This window comes from Bos taurus, chromosome X (genome assembly GCF_002263795.3).
Source record: "Bos taurus isolate L1 Dominette 01449 registration number 42190680 breed Hereford chromosome X, ARS-UCD2.0, whole genome shotgun sequence".
Lineage (NCBI taxonomy): Eukaryota > Metazoa > Chordata > Mammalia > Artiodactyla > Bovidae > Bos > Bos taurus.
The window spans coordinates 75,975,028-76,000,796 of record NC_037357.1 but is presented as its reverse complement, the minus strand read 5'-3'; the positions used below and the strand labels follow the sequence as shown (position 1 = coordinate 76,000,796).

General features: G+C 39.6%; 1 protein-coding gene and 1 long non-coding RNA gene across 4 annotated transcripts in view; one reads left to right on the top strand and one right to left on the bottom strand.

Moving 5' to 3' along the window:
• LOC783300 (uncharacterized) overlaps positions 1-15,771 on the top strand; it is a 28,024-nt gene extending 12,253 nt beyond the window's left edge. The window contains exon 3 of the long non-coding RNA XR_001495591.3: positions 4,961-15,771. This is a non-coding gene — a long non-coding RNA (uncharacterized lncRNA). The remainder of the gene's footprint in view (positions 1-4,960) is intronic.
• ABCB7 (ATP binding cassette subfamily B member 7) overlaps positions 1-20,872 on the bottom strand; it is a 158,626-nt gene extending 137,754 nt beyond the window's left edge. For 2 of the 3 annotated variants that reach the window (NM_001192783.2, NM_001368945.1), the window contains exon 1: positions 20,648-20,872. In NM_001192783.2, the coding sequence (NP_001179712.2) occupies positions 20,648-20,815 (168 nt within the window). In that variant the 5' untranslated portion in view covers positions 20,816-20,872. The remainder of the gene's footprint in view (positions 1-20,647) is intronic. The other variant, XM_010821824.4, reaches the window with a different exon arrangement.
• Between the last annotated feature and the right edge of the window lie 4,897 nt (positions 20,873-25,769).

Below are 25,769 nucleotides of genomic sequence, written 5' to 3'. Positions count from 1 at the left end.
CTGCTCAAACTAAGACTTCCACTTGCCCATAGGGGCAATCCCTGCTGGGACCAGGGTAGACCCTTACTCTCAAGGACAATTTGAGCACTATCTGGCCTAAATTTTGGTTATGAAACTATGACTACAGAAAAATAAAGATGATTTTTGACAGTGTGGTCACAATATTCTTTAGACTCCAGAGAAAGCTTGAAAGAAAAATTATCTCTTTAAAACTTCTGCCCTAAGAGAATAACTCCTATTATACCTTGAGGACCAGAGCTCTCTGAATCACTTATCTTATTTAGACCATCTCTGAATTCCTTAGACTGAAGGAAAAAAAGGGAACAAAGCCTTTTTAAAATTTTCCTATTCCAGCTGTTATTTACAATTCAGTTCAGTTGCTCAGTCATGCCCAACTCATTGCGACCCCATGGACTACAGTATGCCAGGCTTCCCCGTCCATCACCAACTCCCAGAGCTTGCTCAAACGCATGTCCGTCAAGTCAGTGATGCCATCCAACTGTCTCATTATTTACAATTAGTGGGTTTTATATTGTGATACGTAATTTATGACTAAGTTTACAAGATGAAGCTCGATCTTGCAGTGTGCCTGCCAGGATATGTGTATGTCTCAGTATGTGTTTTTGTCTTTGGATAATATTGCTGAGGTTAATTTGTAAATGAGTTCTAATAATCTTATTGGCCTAAAGAAAAGTAAGCAGTTACAAACCAAACAACTCTAAATACAAGAGAAAACAACGTAAATGAGTTTAATGAGTTTTAGATTCACGTGAACTGGGAAATATTCAGTATTAAATGAATAACTTATTAATGTTTATTTGCTGATCTAACTAATATAGACAGGTCTAAGAATTATTAACATTTTTAAGCACAGTATTTTCATTGTGCCTAGGTTTAATATACAAATATGTCAGCAAGGAAAGTAACTCAAGTGAAGAAACTTTTAAGGAAAGAAAATGTAAATGATATAAGAGCTTTGAGATAAACTCTATTAAGAATAATTACACTTTAGGAATGTTTGTCTAAAATACTCTGTCCAGATTTTGGTAGCCTCAATTTCTAGTGGTGTGCTAAACTAAGTGATGAAAGTTTATTGAATAGCTAGGTTATTTCCAAACAAAATAAGATTCTGAAACAGTGACTACTGAAAACGAATTTGCTCTTACGGAGAAACTAAAGAGATTTTGGACTATTAATGAATAATGTTTGGTGCCATCCTGAGACGTTTCCTATAAGAAAGCAAATGAGTTTTTTGTTGTTGTTGTTGTTGTTGTTTTTAGAAATTATCACTGGCAGGGCAGTCCCAAGATGGCAGAGGAATAGGTCAGGGAGACCACTTTTTCCCCCACAAACACATCAAAAGATCATTGCAAGTGCAGCAACTCCCACAGGACAACTTCTAAATGCTGGCAGAGGATCCCAGAAAGGCAAACCAATCTCCTCAGAATGAGGTAGGGCAAAGGATGAAGACAGAAAGGGAGACAAAGGATTTCAGGACAGAGGTCCATCCTGGGGAGGGAGTCATGAAGGAGAAGTTTCCAAACAATAGGAAACCCTTTCACAGGCAGGGTCAGTGGGGAACTTAGGAACCACAGAGAGAAGCATAACTGAGAAACTTCACCACAGAAATTGTGCCAAATGGCAATTAACAGTTGAGAAGTGACTCACACACTCATGTCCACCCATATCAAGTGGGGTCTGCGTATGGAGGCGTGGGCTGCATTGTCGGTCCTCAGGGAAAGGACCAGGGTTGAATGCCATGAGAACACTCAGAGGGGGCTAATGTGACATACCACAGACAGAAAGGGGAAAACCGTGGGATCACCAGAGAAACAAAGGACCATTACCAAAGGAAGGCTCTAACACCACACTCTGACTCCTGGCACGCTCACAGAACAAAGGATCGCACCCTAGTGAATACTGAAGTGGGGAAAGCTGGCTGCCATTTACGGCCTCAGAGGCAGAGAGGCAGGCGCACAACAGCCAGAGGCAGAAGGCAAGGGGTGGCTGCAATCTCAGCCCCAGAGATGGCATCTGCCACCAAGCTGTAAGCAGATCGCTAGTTGCTACCCATGTCTTCCCGGGATCTTGGACAGCTCAGATCTACCAGGAGTCAGGAGTGTCACAACCTAAGACCAGCTCCTCTGAGGAGACACATGGTCCACCTGGGACTATGCCCTTGCAGCTCACCCGGGAGCCCAAGTGGCTTTTCACTGGGAGGTGCATGCTCACCTTGGGCTGTGGCAACGCCCATGTGCTTCAGTCACTGCGAGTGCTCCACACATACGCCAGTGGTGTCTGCAGTGTCCCTCCCTCTCCAGAGCACAACTGAGAATTAATCTCCAAAATATTCAAGCAGCTCATGCAGCTCAATACCAGTAAAGTAAAGAACCCAATCCGGAGAAGGCGATGGCACCCCACTCCAGTACTCTTGCCTGGAAAATCCCATGGACAGAGGAACCTGGTGGGCTGCAGTCCATGGGGTCGCTAAGAGTCGGACACGACTGAGCGACTTCACTTTCACTTTTCACTTTCATGCACTGGAGAAGGAAATGGCAACCCACTCCAGTGTTCTTGCCTGGAGAATCCCAAGGACGGCGGAGCCTGGTGGGCTGCCGTCTACGGGGTCGCAGAGTTGGACATGACTGAAGCAACTTAGCAGCAGCAGCAGCAAAGAACCCAATCAAAAAGGGGCCAGAAGACCTAAACAGACATTTCACTAAAGACGACATCCAGATGGCTAATAATCACATGAAAAGATGCTCAAAATTACTTATTAGAGAAATGGAAATCAAAACCACAATGAGGTATCATCTCACACTGGTAAGAATGGTCATCATCAAAAAGTCTACAAACAATAAATTCTGGAGAGGGTGTGGAGAAAAGGGAACCCTTTAGCACTGTTGGTGAGAATGCAAATTGATATAGCCACTATGGAGAACAGTATGGAGATTCCTTAAAACACTAGGAAGAAAAAAAATCTTATGACCCAGAAATCCCACTACTGGGCATATAACCTGAGGAAACCACAACTGAAAAAGACACATGCACCCCAAAGTTTATTGCAGCTCTATCAATAGCTAGGACATGGAAGCAACCTAGATGTCCATCAGGCAATGAATAGATAAGAAAGTTTTTATACCTATACACAATGGAATATTACTCAGCTATAAAAGGGAATGCATTTGAGTCAGCTCTAATGAGGTGGATGAACCTAGAGCCTGTTATAGAGTGAAGTAAGAGAAAGACAGATACCATATGTTAATGCATATATACAGAATCTAGAAAGTTGGTACCAACATCAACCATATTGATGTATGACAAAAACCTATGCTTTACAATATTGTAAAGCAATTATCCTCCAATTAAATAAATGTTTTAAAAAAGAAATTATCACTGGTATTTATGTTCACCAATCTACAGAATGCTAATATAAATGACAATTCATGGTTGCTTAAGGAAAGTAGGATGTGTCTTTTCAGTATGGCATGAGGAATGGAATTGCATTTATGAAGGGAAAAGGAAGTAGGTGTGACTTACACTTGGCTGTTTCAGGAGGGGAAAGCAAACTAATGGAGTAATGGGTACAGAAAGTAATAATTTTTGTGGAAAGTGGACCCTGAGAAAAGAGTTCCGTGCATGGTCAGTATTAAGTTTAATAGCATTTGCTACTGATCAAGAGAATAAATACACCTAATTTCACAAGACACGGTAATATATACCCCAGTTGTTGTTAGTTGGGGCTATGATACTGTAATAATATTTTTTAAAATTTATATCCAGAGAGGAAGTTATTCATGATGGTTTTGTGCCAGCTGTTTTTAGGGTTTTGGATCACATTATAGATATTTAGAACTATTATCCTGTGACTTATGTAGGACACCTAATATGCTGAGTACCTGGCACTTGAAATCCTGTTTTTATTGCTGGAGGTCCACATCTGTGGTTGACCTCTGTTGTTTTAAAAAATAAACGAAAATTTAAAACTCTGAAAAAATAAATGTAATTAAGTTTGCTTTTAAATGAATTTAAAAGTAAGCTGGTATAAAAACTTGAATTTGGGTTTTCTATCTGTTAATAAGAGTACACACTTTCTTCAGATGGTGAACTGCCTTTGATAATAGATTTACATTTCTTTTCCTCTTAAATGATCTGTTCTGTATTTACTTTTGCAATCCTTTATTGTTACGTTGGCTAAGTGAATAGCTATTGTTTCAGAATGACCTATGATCCTATCTGACTGAGTGTTCTAAACGCTTTGGATATTTATTGACAAAACTTCCTAAATCAAATTCTAATGAAGCACTTTTGAATTCTAGCTAACTTTGGGATGTTTCAGAGGGCCCCTGAAACATCCCAGAGAGATTAAACCAATTAGGTTCATTTGGTATGTTGAATTACATGGGAAGTATTGTCAAATGAGTAGTAAATCTCAGGTTATATTAGACAGTAAATGTTACTGATATCCTAGAAATTATATGGAGTTCCTAAAATTCTGATATGTCCTGGTAAAATATTATCAGTCATAATTCTAGTTATATCTTAAAGTTTTGTCACAGCACTAACCAACTTTCAAAATACTGCTTCCTTTTCAAGAAGATTTACAGAAAGGACTTTTGGATAAATTCAAGTTTCTGAACTGGGTAAGGCATTAAAGGATTCTCAAGGGAAACCTGATGGCTTCACAAAGATTAACAAAAGGACTGAATGAACTGGTGAATATGCTTATAACTTTTATGGCTTCTACCTGAAAAGTTACTGATTTGAATCTGTGTTTTCCAGGTATAAGGAAACCTTCCCCTCAAACTGATTATGACTTACAGCAATTTGGTAAAATGATATTTTTGTAAGCAAAATTGAAACACTATATTTTCTCTCTATCTGATCCCTCCAGAGATTGGAAACTCTTAGGTTTCCTGTACCTTTATCAGATAACTTAGGAAGGCTATCTCACTAACAGGTACAGAAAGCTCAAGAAACTTTGGAGACCTTGAGAAGGGAGGAATTCACCTAGATCTGTCAAGCAAAATCTGTGATAAGCCTTTGGTGTGACTTTCCTAGCCCTGAGAGGATTAAAAAAAAAAAAAAAAAAACAAGTTCAGTCTGAGATTCTTTTTCTTAATTAATTTATTTTAATTGGAGGATAATTACTTTACAATATTGTGATGGTTTTTACCATACATCGACCAACATGAATCAACCATGGGTGCATATGTGTCCCCCAATCCTGAACGCCCCTCCCATCTCCCTCCCCACCCCTTCCCTCTGGGTTGTCCCAGAGCACCAGCTTTGAGTGCCCTGCTTCATGCTTGCACTGGTCATCTATTTTACATATGGTAATACATGTTTCAAGCTACTCTCTAGAATCATCCCACCCTCGCCTTCTCCCACAGAGTCCAAAAGTCTGTTCTTTACATCTGTCTCTTTTGCTGCCTTGCATATAGGATCATCATTACCATTTTTCTAATTCCATATATATGCGTTAATATACTATATTGGTGTTTCTCTTTCTGACTGTATAATAGGCTCGTTTCATCCACCTCATTAGAACAGACTCAAATGCGTTTCTTTTTATAGCTGAGTAATATTCCATTGTGTATATGTACCACAACGTCTTTATCCATTTGTTGGCCAGTGGACATCTAGGTTGCTTCCACGTCCTAGCTATTGTAAACAGTACTGCAATGAACATTGGAGTACGTGTGTCTCTTTCAATTCTGGTTTTCTCGGCATGTATGCTCAGCAGTGGGATTGCTATGTTGTATGGCAGTTCTATTTCCAGTTTTTTAAAGAATCTCCACACTGTACTCCCTTGTGGCAGTACCAGTTTGCATTCCCACCAGCAGTGTAGAGAGTTTCCTTTCCTCCACACCCTCTCCAGCATTTATTGTTTGTAGACTTTTTGATGGCAGCCATTCTGATCAGCATGAGATGATACTTCATTGTGGTTTGATTTGCATTTCTCTAACAATGAGTGTTGTTGAGCATCTTCTCATGTGTTTATTAGCCATCTGTATGTCTTTTTTGGAGGAACGTTTGTTTCCTTCTTTGGCACACTTTTTGATTGGGCTGTTCTTTTTTCTGGTATTGAGCTGCATGAGCTGCCTGAATATTTTGGATACTAAGTCTTTGTCAGTTGCTTCATTTGCTATTATCTTGTCCCATCCTATAAGGCTACCTTTTCATCTTGCTTATAGTTTCCTTTGTTGTGTAAAAGCTTTTAAGTTTAATTAGGTCCCATTTGTTTATTTTTGCTTTTACTTCCATTACTCATGGAGGAGAGTTATAGAGGATCTTGCTGTGATTTATGTCAGGGAGTGTTCTGCCTATGTTTCCCTCTAAGAGTTTTATAGTTTCTGTTCCTACATTTAGATCTTTAATCCATTTTGAGTTTGTTTTTGTGTATGGCGTTAGAAAGTGTTCTAGTTTCATTCTTTTACACATGGTTGACCAGTTTTCCCAGCACCACTTGTTAAAGAGACTGTCTTTTCTTCATTGTATATTTTTGCCTCCTTTGTCAAAGATAAGGTATCCACAGACTATAAAAGTTTTAGCAAAGCAAAAAAAGGAAGTCTGTGATCAATTATGGTTATAAAATCATTAGGCAAAGTTTACTGAACCCAGATTTATTTCACAAACAAACTAGTTTTAATTTGGTTATATCTGGTAAAAACAATGATAATTTTAGGTAGAAAAAGCTGTTTCAATTAACATTAAATTCCAATTAATGGAGGTCTGTATCTGCTAAGACTCATTTCCTGGATAGTTCTTTGCTGTTATGGTATATTAACATAAAACTTAATTGACTTATTAAAGGACATCCTAAGTTTGTTTTTGAAGTTTATCTCAGCAATCTATCTTTGGATGAAGACCAAATGCCTCACAACCTGCAACTAGGACTAGAAAATGACATAATTTAAGGGACTGTCTCCAACCCGGATGGAAAGATTTTTTATCAAGTATTCTTAACTACCTCATGCACAGTGAAACTGAAGGGAAACGGATTCTTGGGTTCATATTTCACACTTAAAAAGGGCCCAGACACAAAACTGGACTGTAGAAGAGGACTGCTGATCTCAAACTCACTTTAAAATCACACTTGAATAGAGGAGGAGCTACACTCACACCAGGACGAGAAGACAACAACATCAGAAGTAGAGAGCTTGCCCAAAATGCTGGCCTTGATTCATATGATCATTTATAATGTTTTCTTGACTTCTTGGACCTTTGCTTATAAATCAAATATTTTCTATCATGGACATGAGACTGCTGCTGCTGCTGCTAAGTCGCTTCAGTCGTGTCTGACTCTGTGTGACCCCATAGACGGCAGCCCACCAGGCTCCCCCATCCCTGGGATTCTCCAGGCAAAAACACTGGAGTGGGTTGCCATTTCCTTCCTCAATGCAGGAAAGTGAAAAGTGAAAGTGAAGTCGCTCAGTCGTGTCCAACTCTTAGCGACCCCATGGGCTGCAGCCTACCAGGCTCCTCCATTCATGGGATTTTCCAGGCAAGAGTACTGGAGTGGGATGCCATTACCTTCTCTTGGACATAAGACTATGCTAGTTTTAAAACTCAATCCAATTACTGGGTTTATGGCCAATTACATATGTCTAGTACTTCTGGGTTACCTTGGTGGATTTCCCCCCTTCAAAGCTCTGACTGGACTGCCCCTAGGAAATTTATTTTAGAAGACAGTTCAACCCTGTTCTGTCTACTTATGATATTACTAGACAGCATCCTGTCACCTGGCCCATTAATAATATCTGCTCTGACCCTGGCCATAGATTTAAGTTTTCTCTTAGGGTCAGTCAAAGTCAATCAGAGCAACAAGCTAAGTCTCAATCAAAAACTGTAACTTCTCACCTACTAAAAGGAAAACACTCACAATTATAGGATAAATCCACATAGTTAACACCAGGCAATGGTCATTTAAGTTTAAAAGCTCTTCTATGTTGGAAACAATGAAATCATACTAAGAATGATCAAGTTAGTAACATTATGAAACTAGGCTGGTGCCTTATTACCTTAGAGACAGTGATGGGTATGGAACTGACAAGGTCAGGCGATCAGGGATTCACTGGATTGCATCTAATGGAACTTGGTGGATTGTGGTACTAATTTATGGCCTTGGCTTCTACTGGGATAGATAGGAAGGTGTAGTTTGGGATTTCCCTGAACTCAAGGTTATATACAAAACAAATTAGAGGTAACCCCAGATAATCTACCACTGATACGAGTCTGATGAGTCAAGAGATCTGTATTCTATCGGTATGACCATTTAGCAGCTATTTTTTGTGCCTTCAATAGGACTGGAAAATGTAATTGACCACACTGAAGCCTTAACAACTTTCACTCAACAAGCTTTAAACAATAGTAACCAGGCTATTAGCCTACTGAACTCTGAGGTCTCTATGATAAGGAAGGCAATGCTACAAAACTGCATGGCCCTTGACATCCTTACAGCATCTTAGGGAGGCACCTGTGCCATAATTCAAACTGAATGCTGTGTTTTCATACCTGATGAATCCTCTAGGATTCAAATGTAACACATTTGATGAACCACATGAAAAACCAGATCTCTGCCTTGAGTGACCCTTTCCCTAGTCTTGATCATCTTTTAAAAAAAACTTGTTTGGTGTGGGAGGCTCATGACTGAAACATTTCCTTATAATTCCATTAATGTTATTAATTATATTATTTGTATCTTGCCTGTTTTACAAGATAATATATATACTGACTCTTGTATTACCAAGTGTATAATTGAGCCTCTAACAAAAATGATGATGACTAGACTTGAGGCAGTCGATCAAATGTTTAGCCCAATATGTGATCAATGACTGTAACAGTGTAGCTTTAGATATGGGAGGATGTAATGAGAGGGAATATTTTCCTGAATCATAACTAGAAGACAGGTGTCCAGAGATCTTTGACTATTAAAACCTGGTCCAGTAATATCACATTGAGTGACCTATCAGCAAAATCTTCTCAAGAACTAGGAATGAGCCTTGCTAGCAATGTGGGACAAAATGGCCATGAAATGCCTCCCAAAGTATGGTCAAATTTATTACCATCAGGAGGCCTTGTCAACCACAAATTAGCATTTGCCTGTCAACTACAAATTGGCACTTGCCAAGTGCATTCACCATCAACTGAACAACAAGAAGGACATTTGCCATCCACCTGTGCTGCTGCAGCTTCTGACCTCTGACACTCCCTGAAGAGAATTCAGGGTGGAGAGTGAGGCACGCTGTCCTCCAGGAAAATTGGTGGAACAAGTTTCTATAGACAGATATTTTCAGGAACTGGTTTCAAGACCCCAATCTTTGCATCTCCTCATATCTAGAAAAGCTCTAAATCCCTTCATGATGACATCAGCTCCTCGTGACTAGCAGAAAACCTTTTGCAAAATGAGTGCATGATTGCACTGAATTCCCTCTTCAGAAAAATCTTATATATTTACCTTCCCTCTCTGCCTCACTCAAGAAGTCTCTCAGAGCTATCTGAGGTGCTGACTCGCCATCTGCAGTCCTCATTTTGCCCCAAATAAAACTTAACTGGCAATTCCCATGACTGCATCTTTTTTAGTCAACAGAAACCTGCAAAGAGATCCATAGACACATTACAGTAAAAATAATGAAAGTCAAAAAAAGGGGGAAAATCCTGAAAGTTCAGTTCAATACAGTTGCTCAGTTGAGTCCAACTCTTTGTGACCCCATGAACTGCAGCATACCAGGAGTCCCTGTCCATCAGCAATTCCCAGAGTTTACTCAAACTCATGTCCATTGAGTCAGTGATGCCATCCAACCATCTTATCCTCTGTTGTCCCCTTCTCCTCCTGCCCTCAATCTTTCGCAGCATCAGGGTCTTTTCAAATGAGCCAGTTCTTTACATCAGGTGGCCAAAGTATTGGAGTTTCAGCCTCAATATCAGTCCTTCCAATGAATACCCAGGACTGATCTCCTTTAGGATGGAATGGTTGGATCTCCTTTCAGTCCAAGGGACTCTTAAGAGTCTTCTCCAACACCACAGTTCAAAAGCATCAATTCTTCTGTGCTCAGCTTTCTTTATAGTCCAATTCTCACATCCATACATGACCACTGGAAAAACCATAGCCTTGACTAGACGGACCTTTGTTGGCAAAGTAATGTCTCCGCTGTTTAATATGCTGTATAGGTTGGTCATAACTTTCCTTCCAAGGAGTAAGCATCTTTTAATTTCATGGCTGTAGTCAACATTTGCAGTGATTTTGGAGCCTCGAAAAATAAAGTCAGCCAGTGTTTCCCCATCTATTTCCCAAGAAGTGATGGGACTGGATGCCATGATCTTAGTTTTCTGAGTGTTGAGCTTTAAGACAACTTTTTCACTCTCCTCTTTCACTTTCATCAAGAGGCTCTTTAGTTCTTCACTTTCTGCCATAAGAGTGGTATCATCTGCATATCTGAGGTTACTGATATTTCTCCTGGCAATCCTGTTTCCAGCTTGTGCTTCCTCCAACCAAGCGTTTTGCATGATGTATTCTGCATATAAGTTAAATAAACAGGGTGTGACAATATACAGCCTTGCTGCTGCTAAGTCACTTCAGTTGTGTCTGACTCTGTGTGACCTCATAGATGGCAGCCCACCAGGCTCCCCCTTCCCTGGGACTCTCCAGGCAAGAACACTGGAGTGGGTTGCCATTGTCTTCTCCAATGCATGAAAGTGAAAAGTGAAATTGCTCAGTCGTGTCCAACTCTTTGCAACCCCATGGACTGCAGCCTACCAGGCTCCTCCGCCCATGGGATTTTCCAGGCAAGAGTACTGGAGTGGGTGCCATTGCCTTCTCTGATACAGCCTTGACGTACTCCTTTTCCTATTTGGAACCAGTCTGTTGTTCCATGTCCAGTTCTAACTGTTGCTTCCTGACCTGCATATAGGTTTCTCAAGAGGCAGGTCAGGTGGTCTGATATGCCCATCTCTTTCAGAATTTTCCACAGTTTCTTGTGATTCACACAGTCAAAGGCTTTGGCATAGTCAATAAAGCAGAAATAGATGTTTTTCTGGGACTTTCTTGCTTTTTCAATGATCCAGTGGATGTTGGCAATTTGATCTCTGGTTCCTCTGCCTTTTCTAAAACCAGCTTGAACATCTGGAAGTTCACGGTTCACATATTGTTGAAGCCTGGCTTGGAGAATTTTGAGCATTATTTTACTAGTGTGTGAGATGAGTGCAATTGTTCAGTAGTTTGAGCATTCTTTTGCATTGCTTTTCTTTGGGATTGGAATGAAAACTGACTTTTTCCAGTCCTGTGGGCACTGCTGAGTTTTCCAAATTTGCTGGCATATTGAGTGCAGCACTTTCACAGCATCATCTTTCAGGATTTGAAATAGATCAACTGGAATTCCATCACCTCCACTAGCTTTGTTTGTAGTGATGCTTCCTAAGGCCCACCTGACTTCACATTCCAGGATGTCTGGCTCTAGGTGAGTGATCACACCATCATGATTATCTTGGTCATGAAGACCTTTTTTGTACAGTTCTTCTGTTTTCTTGCCACCTCTTCTTAATATCTTCTACTTCTGTTAGGTCCATACCATTTCTGTCCTTTATTGAGCCCAACTCTGCATGAAATGTTCTCTTGGTATCTCTAATTTTCTTGAAGAGATCTCCAGTCTTTCCCATTCTATTGTTTTCCTCTATTTCTTTGCATTGATCACTGAGGAAGGCTTTTTTGTCTTTCCTTGCTATTCTTTGGAACTCTGCATTCAAATGGGTATATCTTTCCTTTTCTCCTTTGCTTTTCGCTTCTCTTCTTTTCACAGCTATTTGTAAGGCCTCCTCAGACAGCCATTTTGCTTTTAGCATTTCTTTTTCTTGGGGATGGTCTTGATCCCTGTGTCCTGTACAGTGTCACAAACCTCCGTTCATAGTTCATCAGGCAGTCTATCTATCAGATCTAGTCCCTTAAATCTATTTCTCACTTCCACTGTATAATCATAAGGGATTTGATTTAGGTCATACCTGAATGGTCTAGTGGTTTTCCCCACTTTCTTCAGTCTGAATTTGGCAATAAGCAGTTCATGATCTGAGTCACAGTTAGCTCCCGTTCTTGTTTTTGCTGACTGTATAGAGCTTCTCCATCTTTGGCTGCAAAGAATATAATCAGTGTGATTTAGGTGTTGAACATCTGGTGATGTCCGTATGTAGTCTTCTCTTGTGTTGTTGGAAGAGGGTGTTTGCTATGCACTGTATTGGCAAAACTCTATTAGCCTTTGCTCTGCTTCATTCTGTATTCCAAGGCCAAATTTGCCTGTTACTCCAGGTGTTTCTTGACTTCCTACTTTTGCATTCCAGTCCACTATAATGAAAAGGACATCTTTTGGGGGGTGTTAGTTCTAGAAGGTCTTGTAGGTCTTCACAGAACCATTCAACTTCAGCTTCTTCAGCATTACTGGTAGGGGCACAGACTTGGATAACCATGATATTGAATGGTTTGCCTTGGAAACAAACAGAGATCATTCTGTCATTTTTGAGATTGCAGCCAAGTACTGCATTTTGGACTCTTTGTTGACTATGATGGCTACTCCATTTCTTCTAAGGGATTCTTGCCCACTGTAGTAGATATAATGGTTATCTGAGTTAAATCCACCCATTCCAGTCCATCTTAGTTCACTGATTCCTAGAATGTGGATGTTCACTCTTGCCATCTGTTTGATCACTTCCAATTTGCCTTGATTCATGGACCTAACATTCCAGGTTCCTATACAATACTGCTCTTTGCAGCATCGGACCCTGCTTCCATCACCAGTCACATCCACAACTGGGTGTTGTTTTTGCTTTGGCTCTGTCTCTTCATTCTTTCTGTAGTTAGTTCTCCACTGATCTCCAGTAGCATATTCGGCACTTACTGACCTGGGGAGTTCATCTTTCAGTGTCCTATCTTTTTGCCTTTTCATACCGTTCGTGAGTTCTCAAATACTGAAATGGTTTGCCATTCCCTTATCCAGTGGACCACATTTTGTCAGCACTCTCCACCATGCCCCGTCCATCTTGGCTGGCCTTACATGGCATGGCTCATTGTATCATTACACTATATAAATGTACATTTTTTCTATTTTCTTCTTTGTACTGATTTAAAAATCAATCATATAAAAATATTTATATAATGTACGTTATGCTATGCTAAGTCACTTCAGTCGCGTCCGACTCTGTGCGACCCCATAGACGGCAGCCCACCAGGCTCTGCCGTCCCTGGGATTCTCCAGGCAACAATACTGGAGTGGGTTGCCATTTCCTTCTCCAATGCATGAAAGAGAAAAGTGAAAGTGAAGTCACTCAGTCGTGTCAGACTCTTAGCGACCCCATGGACTGCAGCCTACCAGGCTCCCCTGTCCATGGATTTTCCAGGCAAGAGTACTGGAGTGGGGTGCCATTGCCTTTGAGACTATAACATAGAGACATGCAATACGCTTGCCAATAACAGCACAAAGGAAATGGGTGGCAGCATAGCTGTATTGGGCTAAGGAATGAATCCAGATAACTCAAACACAAGAGAACAAATGAAAGGAACCAGAAATGATAAATATGAAGGTTAAAATAACAAACGCCATAAATATTTATTTACCCTCCTTTCTTATCTCAACTTCTTTAAAAGTCATAAAATTATATAAAGTCATAATTCTCACAATATATTGTTAGGACTGTAACATTTATAGATGTAATATATAGAGAAGTAAAGCAACAAAGTGGGGGAAGGAACCAGAACTATGCAAAAGTAATGTTTCTATAAGTCACTGCTGCTGCTGCTGCTGCTAAGTCACTTCAGTCGTGTCCGACTCTGTGCGACCCCATAGACGGAAGCCCACCAGGCTCACCTGTCCCTAGGATTCTCCAGGCAAGAACACTGGACTGGGTTGCCATTTCCTTCTCTGGTGCATGAAAGTGAAAAGTGAAAGTGAAGTCACTCAGTCGTGTCCCACTCTTAGCGACCCCGTGGACTACAGCCTACCAGGGTCCTTCATCCATGGGATTTTCCAGGCAAGAGTACTGGAGTGGGGTGCCATTGCCTTCTCCTAGAATTAAGTTATAAAATACTTAGAAGAAAACCTAAAGGTAAATCTCCATTACCTCAGATTTGGCAATGGATTTTTAGCTATAACACAAAAAGTATGAACAATAAAAGAAAAAAAATAGATAAATTTGACTTCAACAAAATGAAAAACTTCTGTGCTTCAAAGTACACTATCAAGGAAGAAAGAGACAATCTACACAATGAGAGAAAACATTTGCAAATCATATATCTGATAAGGGATTTGAATATAGAATAAGGACTCTCATATCTCAATAGTAAAAAGAACAATAATCCAATTAAACATTGGGTAAAGGACCTGAATTGCCATTTCTCCAAAGAATACATACAAATGGCCAATAAGCACATGGATAGTTGCTCAACATCTTTAGTTATCAAAGAAACACAAATCAAAACCACAAGGAGACATGACTTCACACCCACCAAAATGGCTAGACTAAAAAAGTCAGATAACAACTAATAGCTAGGATATAGAAAAATTGGTACCCTCAGACACTTCTGATGTAAAATCCTGTAGTCACTCTGAAAACCAGTTTGGCAGCTTTATAAAGAATTAAACATAGAATTACCATATGACCCTACAAATCTACTCTTATGTGTACACCCAAGAGAAATGAAAATATTATGTCCATATAAAACTTGTATATAAATATTAAGCACCATTATTCATAACAGACAAAAGATGGAAACAACCTGAATGACTATCAATTGATGAATGAATAATCTTACATCCATACCATCAAATATTATTCAGCTATAAAAAGAAATGAAGTATTTAATGCATGCCATAGCATGGATGAACCTTGAAAACATAATGCTAAGAAGCCAGTCTCAAGACCAAATATTAAAAGATTCCATTTATGTGAAATGTCCAGAATGGACAAGTCTATAGAGACTGAACATAGATTAATGTTGTATAGGTCTGGTGGGGAAGGGGGAATGAGGGTGATAGCCAAAAGGTTTCTTTCTGAGGTAATGAAAATGTAAAACTGACTGTGGTGATGGTGGTATGTATTGCTGAATATACTAAAACCCATTGAATATAATAAACCCATTGAATTGTACACTTTAAGTGGGTGACTTTTAGATATGTGAACTAATCCCAATAAAGATGTTTTTAAAAAAATGAAGAAAGTACATTATCAGTGTCAGGATCAAGAGTTAAGAACTCATTTAACATAGATTAAAAAAGCACTATGGATTACGTATATGATGCCTCAGTTTCTACCACATCAATATTAATGAAATAAATCAAAAATTCTTTCAAAACTTAAGTCTTTTTAATATGAATTAGTATAATAGAGAGGCAACTGTATAATAATCATTATAATTTAGGTCTTATCATATGAAATCTTTCCATTTTAAGAAAAAATTTTTTCTTAATAAATAAACTCAAATAAATAATAATAAACTCAAAATGGATTAAATACCTAAATGTAAGGCCAGACCCTCTAAAACTCTTATCTTAGAGGATAAGATAGCCAGAACACTCTGACATAAATCACAGCAAGATCTTTTTTGATACACTTCCTAGAGTAATGAAAATAAAAATTAACAAACAGGACCTAGTTAAAAGCTTTTTGCACAGGAGCAGAAACCATGAACAAAACACAGAATGAGATGTGACAGACAAGGAATTAATCCCCAAAATATACAAACAGCTCATGCAGCTCAATAGAAAAAAAAAAAAAAAAAAACAATGAAAATATGGGTGGAAGACCTAAACAGACATTTCTCCAAAGAAGACATACAGATGGCCAAGAGGCACATGAAAAAATATTCAACATCACTAATTATTAGAGAAATGAGAATCAAAACTACAATGAGGTATCACCTCACATCAGTCAGAATGGCCATTATCAAAAGATCTACAAACAATAAATGCTGGAGAGGACTTCCCTTGTGGTACAGTGGATGGGAGTCTGCCTGCCAATGCAGGAGACACGAGTTCAATTCCTTGTATGGGAAGATTCCACATGCAGTGGAGCAACCAAGCCCATGCACCACAACTACTGAGCCAACACACTAGAGCCTGCAAGCCAGCACCACAACTACTGAAGCCTGTATGCTCTGGGGTCCACGAGCCACAACTACTGAGTCCACACGCCACAACTACTGAGGCCCTTGCATGTAGAGTCTGTGCTCTGCAGCAAGAGAAGCCACTGCAATGAGAAGCCACTGCAACAAAGAGTAGCCCCCACTCGCCACAACTAGAGAAAGCCTGCACACAGCAACAAAGACCCAGCTCAACCAAAAATTAATTAATTTTAATTAACTAATTAAAATTAATTAAATTAACTGGGAATGTAAATGTTAACAGCTGCTGTGGAGAACAGTATGGAGGTTCCTTAACTAAAAACAGAGCTACTATATAACCCTTCAATCCTGCTCCTGGGCAAATATTCAGGAAAAAACATAATTCAAAAAGATACATGTACCCCAATATTCATTGCAGCACTATTTACAATAGCCAGGGCATGGAAGCAACCTAAAGGTCCATCAACAAAGGAATGAATAAAGAAGATGTGGTACATATATACAAGGGACTATTACTCATCCATAAAAAAGCACAAAATAATGCCATTTGCAGCAACATGGATTAGACCTAGACACTGTCATAAGGAGTGAAGGAAGTCAGAGAAAGACAAATACCATGTGATACTGCTTATATGTGGAATCTAAAAAAATGATACAAATGAACCTATTTACGAAAAGGAAATAGAGTCACAGATGTAGAAAGCGAACTTATGGTTACTAGGGGAGAAGGAGGTAGGCATAAACTGGGAGATTGGGACTGACATGTACAAACTGCTATATTTAAAATGGATAACCAACAAGGACCTACTGTATAGCACAGGGAACTCTGCTCAATGTTATATGACATCCCGGATAGGAAGGGAATTTGGGGAAGAATGGATACATATATGCATGGCTGAATCCCTTTGCTGTCCACTTGAAACTATCACAACACTGTTAATCAGCTATACTCCAATATAAAATAAAAAGCTTAAAAAAATAAAATAGACAACTAATAACCTATTATATAGTACAGGGAACTCTACTCAATATTGTAATGACCTATATGGGAATAGAATCTAAAAATAATAGATATATGTATATGTATAACTGATTCACTTTGTTGTACAGCAGAAACTAACACAACATTGTAAATCAACTATACTTCAATAAAAAACTATTTTTTAAAAATGAAGAAAGTATCAGTGTCAGGATCGAGAGTCAAGGACTCGTTAAACAGAAAAAAGGCACTATCGATTAAGTATATGATGCAATTTCTAACATATCAATATTAATGAAATAAATATAAAATTCCATCATTCAAAATTCTTAAGTTCTTTAATATTAATTAGTATAGTAGAGAGGCAAGTGTATAATAATCACTATAATTTAGGTCTTATCATATGAAATGTTCCCATTTTAAGAAAAAACTTTTAAGCATTTCCCTCTATGAATAGTGGTCTAGTATAATAATTAGATTATGGGTTCCCCAGGTGGCTCAGTGGTAAAGAATCTGCCTGCCAAGCAGGAGATGCAGGTTCAATCCCTGGGTCAGAAAGATCCCCTGGTAAAGGAAATGGCAACCCACTCCAGTATTCTTGCCTGGAGAATTCCATGGACAGAGGAGCTTCGTGGGCTACAGTCCATGGGACTGAAAGAGTTGGAAACAACTCAGTGACTAAACAATTATTAGATAAGTATCTTTATGACTCAACATACATTCACTGTGTGATTAGTGTCTGTCACAGTCTTAATTACCCTTATATAAATATCTAACACACAAAAGGCAATAAACAAATGAATGGCCTTAATGGCTGTCATTTATCTATACTAGAACTTAGTCTCCTCATCTGCAAAATTAGAAGGCCTGGATATGATCTTTTCTATAGTAGTACCATTCAATAGAAATTTCTACAATAATGGAAACATTCCATATCTATATGGCTACTCAGTCTTTAAAATGTAACTAATGCAACTGAGGAATTAGATTTTTAATTTAAACAGCCACATGAAGCTAGCAACTAACACACTATACAGCACAGCTCTAGGGCATAATCCTGTGTGAAAAACACATTTCCCAATACATCACTGTAACCACATACAAGTGGGAATATATATGTGTGTGCATGGCTCGGCTTAAAAGAAAAAAAAAGAACTCCCATATGATCTAGCAATTCCATTTCTGGGAATATATACAAAGGAAATATAAACACTAACTCTAAAAATATCTGCACCCCCATGTTCATAGTAGCATCACTTACAATAGCCAAGACATGGAAACAACCTAAGTGTCCATCAATGGATGAACTGACAAAGCTATGAGATCATGCATGCATGTGTGCTAAGTTACTTCAGTCATGTCTGAAGCTTTGTGACCCTATTGACTGTAGCCTGCCAGGTTCCTCTGTCCATGGGATTCTCCAGGCAAGAACACTGAAGTGGGTAGCCATGCACTCCTCCAAGGGATCTTCCCCACCCAAAGATCAAACCCGCATCTCTTAAGTCTTCTGCACTGGCAGGTGGGTTCTTTACCACTAGCACCACCTACTAAGCCCCAGGAATGACACACATACACTCATAAAACAATACTTTCCTAAATACATATAAAGCATTGATATTTTCTTTCCTATTCTACTAAATTTCATTTAAAAACAGTGCTGATCCAACTACTAATATGACTTCATAACACAGCACTAAGGTTCCTTTCAGCTCTAAAATACACTATACATATTAATGATTTGTTCTAAAATTATGCACTCAGTGTTTATTTTGTAATCTTAACCACAAGTAACTAATTAATCTGAAAATTTGCCTCAGGTTCTATCAGGGTCCACTTTAAAAGCCTTATAATCATTCATTTCCCTGTTAAACCCACATTTTCAAACAAGAGGCAAGAGTTGCGTGCCTTTAAGTAGAAAACAATGGTAACATCTTTTCCTTGCTTTTTACACTTCAGAAATGGTAACCAAAGGAAATGGCAGGATATAGAGGAGAGAGTGGAGGAAACTGTGGGGATAGTGTTCATGTAAAGAGAAAGCTAACTTTTTTATTGCCATTACTTCCTCTGAAACTCTTAATGACTTCTCCTTCCCCCTCATTCTTGGAGCCTGAAAGTCCTACAAATTTTATCTTAACTTCATGTGGCTTATTAGAGGACTAGAGAACAAGACTGGTTCCCGAGAGATCACATGTTACACATTTCAACTACAAAATGCTTTAAAAAAAACTTTACTAAAAGGATCTGATTTGCTTCTCTAGCCCAATCTGCCATCTCCTATCAAGAACTCCAGTTCATGCTCTCTCACCTGTGGGCCTTTGCACATGCTATTCCCTCTTTAACTAACTTCTAATTTTTCAGATCTTGGCTTAGATATCAGTTACTCAAGGCAATTTTCTCCACCTCAAGATTAGTTTTGATGCCTCTCATGTATATTCTTCCACTACTTTGTACCTTCCCCATTATTGCACACTGTATTATAATTGTTTTAAATATTTATTGACAAAGAATAAAAACTTAAGAGGCTGTTTATCATATAAAGCTGACATTTTAATGATCCAGATGAACAAGGGATGCCAATTAAGCTTTTTGTCAATTATAGGCAATAAAAAGATATACTGAAGTACAAGCATTATAAAAATAACAATTTAAAAAACTATTCTAAAATGAAAGAAAATAATGAATACAAATATTAAGATGCACTGTAGCCACAGCTACATTCATTAGCTAAAGATAAGATTATGGCTTCCAAAATGACCTGTGTACACATAGGAACACTATTTTCAGATCAAAGGATAAAGGTGTTTACATATAAATTTAGGGCGGTCTATATTTTGGAGACAGAGATAATTACGGTTTGAGCCTATCAAGGAGCACTGTCAGCAAGGGAGCTAACTGGAGCTAATTCAATTTGCCGCTTGTTTATAGGTAGCTTGTAATCTTCCAGCGCCTTCCAAATTGCTACTTCCCGCTGAGTAAAACCTCAAGCATTGGCAAATTGGTCCCAAACTCTATTACTAACTTTGGAAAGTAGCCCAGTTTTCCTTGCATTTAGAAAAGTAAGCTGCCTGGGAATGGTGTCTTAGTGTGTGTGTGGTAGTCGCTCAACCGTGTCCGACTCTTCGCGACCCCATGGATTGGGGCCCGCCAGGCTCCTCCGTCCGTCGGATTGTCCAGGCAAGAATACTGGAGTGGGTAGCCGTTTCGCTTCTCCAGGTATCTTCCCCATCCAGGAATTAAACCCTGGTCTCCCGCATTGCAGGCAGACTCTTTACCGTCTGAGGCACTAGGAAAGACTATGATGGTGTTTACCCTGCCTCTTAAATTCAGAGGAAAAACTGGAAATTATGAGCGTCACTAGTATGTCCCGTTCCCACTTACTGTACCCTAAAGATTTTCTTCACCCTCTCCTCACATTTCTAACCCTAATTTCCTTCACTAATGCTGCTCCAAGTCAGCCCTGACCTTTCTTCTTTGCACTGTCTCTGACTCAAAGATACAAGAGCAATCTTTTCCCTATAGGTCCCCTTGTCCTTCACCCTACACATTCCAAGTGAAGGGCATCTCACCTGAGAGATTCCAGCAGTTCCCGAGCTGCGGAGCTGATGTGACCTCCACTGCGGACCTGGGCCCCGGAAAGAGACTAGAGGCCGAATCAGAATCACGGCGTGCCGGCGCTTTTCGAAAGCAACCGCCGCAGCTGCCCAGCGCCAGGAATGTATCGCGAGCAGCGCCATCTTGAGCGAGGAAAGAGGAACCGAAGTAGAGGATTGTGGGACTCTGGCGGTCGGAACTCACTACTACCTTAGTCCTTCTCCCCCTCCCTCCCAGGCGGAGACCGGAAATAGCTTCTCTGTGAAGATTCAGCCACTTTAGCGTAACTGCTTCCTCCACCCGCCCCCCGGCTGGTTTTCGAGTGTTTTTCTTACGCAGCCGGGAATATCGGAATAACATTGTTTTTCTTAGCTTCGATTTGTCAGATAAAACACTGGATGCGCAGTTAAATTTGAGTTTCAGATAACAGTGGATCATTTCTTAGTATAGTTAGGTCCCAAAACCGTATTTGCTAAATCCAGCAACCATATCTGGTCAGTCATCTCACTCTTCTGCCGACTCCAACTCGGTGCCGAGATCCGCTCTCTCCATTTTCCCTCTAAATATTCTCATCACTCTCCTGTGTACTACTGCTTAGGGCAGATTAAACTACAGATATTGATGTCCCCAGGGAGAAGCTTCATCTGTGAGATACACTGTGAGATTCACTTGCTGTGTTGTTGTTTAGTCGCTAAGTCGTGTCCGACTCTTTTGTGACCCCATGGACTGTAGTCCGCCAGGCTCCTCTGTCCATGGGATTTTCAAGCAATAATACTGGAGTGGGTTGCCGTTTCCTTCTCTCTGCGATGTTGTAAGCGCTTTCATTTGGCTGATTGTTCTTCGCACAAACTTTGGAGCAGTTTTCCATTGGTTTTCTGTTGCTCTTGGGAGGGTTTTATACGCACAAACACACACACCCCTTTACTCTGCTAATTTGCCTCTGTACCTCTTCCTTTTGGTTTCTGCAGTATCTAATTATTGTGAAGCAGCTAGATTTGCTGAAGGATGGTAAAATGAAAATGTATGCAGAGAAGTTCATGTTTAAAGACGCATTTATATTCTTTTGTCACCACTATCATCCAACAAAATGATGTTGAAATATGTTTATGGTTATCTAGGAAACTATATTTCTAAGCATAAATGCTACCTGAAACCCTGGAGACGGTAGTGTGGTTTGCAATATTCTATTCACTGCTGCATTCTCAAACTTTCGCACAAGACAGGCAAATAATTATGAACTAGCTATGTAGAGGCACCGTGGACTAATGATAAGTCTGATAAAGACAAAGAATATGCATGACCTGTGCAGTTAGCTTTACTTTGTTTCAGGATTCATATTAGGCTCCAGGTTTCCAGAGAAGAAGATGCTTGAAAGGAATTATTTACAGACTAAAGGAATTGTTTAAGACTGAAGTTTCCAGTTGAAAGGAATTCCATGTGAAGGAAATAGCATGTTTAACAACAAGAAGGCATGAGAAGACATCTCCAGGTTTGGGAGTAGGGAGTGTGTGGCAGAGTAGTAAGAGATGGGCCTGGGTAAGCAGAGATGGTAAAGGGGCTTGTATTTCATTCTAAGAAGTTAATGCTTGATTCTATATGAGTGAATGGTTTTAATCAGTAAGAAAGTGAAAGTTGCTCAGTCCTATCTGACTCTTTCTGACTCCATGGACTATATAGCCCACGGAATTCTCTGGCCCAGAATACTGGAGTGGGTAGCCTTTCCCTTCTCCAGGGGATCTTCCCAACCCAGGGATTGAACCCAGGTTTCCAACATTGCAGGCATATTCTTTACCAGCTGAGCCACAAGGGAAGCCCTTAATTGGGAATGTAACATGATTAGATTTATATGTTCATTAAACCACTCTGGCTTAGTAAGGTTGTACTGGAGGGAGTTCAGACTGGAGTCATGAATTTAAGGCAATTGTCATAAAATAAAGGCCTGAACCTGGCAGTAGCAAGGGCAGTAGGTCAATTCCAGAGATATTATGGAGATAGAATTGACAGAACTTAGTGACTAATTTGATATTTCTGGCTTCTCATTGTCTAGTTGACAAATCAACAGTGGCTTCTTTCATTAATGTCTACCTAAATCATCATTAATAAACATTTATTCAGCATCTATTCTGTGTTAACCAGAGAAGGCAATGGCAACCCACTCCAGTACTCTTGCCTGGAAAATCCCATGGATGGAGGAGCCTGGTGGGCTGCAGTCCATGGGGTCGCGGAGAGTCCGCACAACTGAGCGACTTCATTTTCACTTTTCACTTTCCTGCATTGGAGAAGGAAATGGCAACCCACTCCAGTGTTCTTGCCTGGAGAATCCCAGGGACAGAGGAGCCTGGTAGGAGGCTGTCTATGGGGTCACACAGAGTCGGACACGACTGAAGCGACTTAGCAGCAGCATTCTGTGTTAACAACACTGTACACTAGAGAAGCCCTAGATTCTACCAATGATTTCTATAATAGCTGAGTATTGCTACTGAATCTTTCTACCCAAGTAAAGTATTGTCCAGTAATGCTCTAATTTAAAAAAAAAAAAATTCAGGAACCTAGGGATTCCCTGGTGGTCCAGTTGTTAGGGCTCTGTGCTTCTACTTCAAGGGGCATGGGTTTGATCCCTGGTCAGGGAATTAAGATCAGGCATGCTTCAGGGTGGAGCCAAAAAAAATTTAAAACTGTGGGAAACTATACAATATATATTTTGTGATAGTCTGTCAGATATAATGTGACAAGATAATATCTTAAATTTATGTACTTTCGGAAACACACACATTATCTTTCTGGATCTTAGTAACATTTTTGTGGGTATTTCTTGTTGCTAGTAGATAAAGAAGACCAGGGCCATGTTGTGTTAGAGTCAGCACTAGAACCGTAGTATTCAAACTACTATTCCACTGTTTTTTACACTAAAGATGTTACCCCCACTCAAATGCAAGATTTAATTGAAAGTCTCTATGGGCCATAGAGAATTCTCAGATTTTAAATAAGGCATAATCTCAGAAGTCTGAAACATCTGATCCTACAGATGATTTCTCAGGAGTGTTGAGATGTTTCATTACAATCACCTAAGGCATTATTGTCATGGAGCAACAGTTGTAAGGTTTTTGACTGGAGTCACAACATTTTTACCAAAGTAGTTTTATTGTAAGTCAACTCCTCTGATTAAGAAATGTAAATAACATTGAAATAAGAAAGTAGTTACTCTCTGATGAGCTAAAGTGAATCACATATGAGCCAAATAAACCAAAGAAATTTTCCAGTGCACCCAGAAATAGAACATGAAGCATAACAAGAGTTGTGCACTGGGGAGAACTGCAGCAATAGGCCAACTTGGCCTGCAGCAACTTGACACATATGTGTTGGAAATAAACTGGAGAGAGGAACACACAATAAAAGTCACTATAAATAGCTGTTGAAATTCATACCTTATTAATTCTCACATCAAGCCTGCAGAATATGTATTATTTATTCATATTCCCATATTTATGAAGAAACAGGCTGGGTCAGGTTGTAATTTGATAGAGGTCACAGAGCTAATGGGACAAAGACCAAACCTAGGTTTCATGACTCTGAATACGGTGCTCTTTTCACTTAATTACACCTGAAATGTGGAAGAAACACTTGAGTACTTCAAGAATGCCACAGTAGTCTTTTCTAGTTCTAGAAAATGACAAAACTTATTCCTACCTCAGTGCCTTTGCATTTACTTTCCCACTGTGGTCATGTATGGATGTGAGATTTGGACTGTGAAGAAGGCTGAGCACCGAAGAATTGATGCTTTTGAACTGTGGTGTTGGAGAAGACTCTTGAGAGGCCCTTGGACTGCAAGGAGATCCAACCAGTCCATTCTGAAGGAGATCAGCCCTGGGATTTCTTTGGAAGGAATGATGCTAAAGCTGAAACTCCAGTACTTTGGCCACCCCGTGCGAAGAGTTGACTCATTGGAAAAGACTCTGATGCTGGGAGGGATTGGGGGCAGCAGGAGAATGGGACGACAGAAGATGAGATGGCTGGATGGCATCACTGACTGGATGGACATGAGTCTCAGTGAGCTCCGGGAGTTGGTGATGGACAGGGAGGCCTGGCTTGGTGCGATTCATGGGGTCGCAAAGAGTCAGACACAACTGAGCGACTGATCTGATCTGATCTGATCTACCTGGAACTTTCCCCTCTACCTGGAACTTCTTCCTTCCTGGAGGCTTTTTAATGACTCAAATATCACCTGTTTAGAGAAGCTTTTCAAAAGCATCTTATGTAAAGAAGTCACCCCCTGATCCTACCACTCTCTATCATTGCTTTGGTTTTGTTTTTTTTGCTCTAAAATCTTGCTATTCTAAGAGTGTTCCACAGACCACTAGCATTGGCATCACCCAGGATGTCGGTAAGAAATGCCGAATCTCAGCCGTCCCCCCACCAGACTAATGATTCAGAATCTGCATTTTAATAAGAATTCCCCAGTTTATTCATGTACACATTAAAATTTGAGAAGCACATATCACTTTCTGAAACTAACTTGATTTTGTGAATTTTTAATGTTAAGAAATATTTCATCGTAACTGAAGATTGTGAAGGAGAAGATAATGGACACCCACGTACCTGTAACCTGGCTTAGTCATATACTAACATTTTACTATATTTGCTTTATATTTTGAAAAGAATAGTTTAGTGAAGACGCCTGTGTTAGCCCTCTCTAGCCCTAGTCTCTTTGTCCATGTAGATTTATTCCGGTTTTATTCCTTTATATTACTTAGGTGGAGTTTGGAAAGGGGACAAATAGATTTGAATAATTCACCATGATTATCATGATGTCTTACATTTTTTAATGAAGTGTGTATATACTTAATACAGTGGTTTAATGAACATACAAATCTAATCATGTTTCTTTCCTGATTAAAACCATTCACTTGCTATAGGATCAAGCATTAACTTCTTAGAATGAAATACAAGCCCCTTTACCATGGACAAGGATTGTACAAGAAAATTATATGTCAGTTTTAAGACTAGATCTTGGTTCCCCCACCAGAGATTGAACGTGAGCCCCCTCAGTGGCTTCCCTGATGGCTCAGTGCATAAAGAATCGCCTGCAATGCAGGAGAC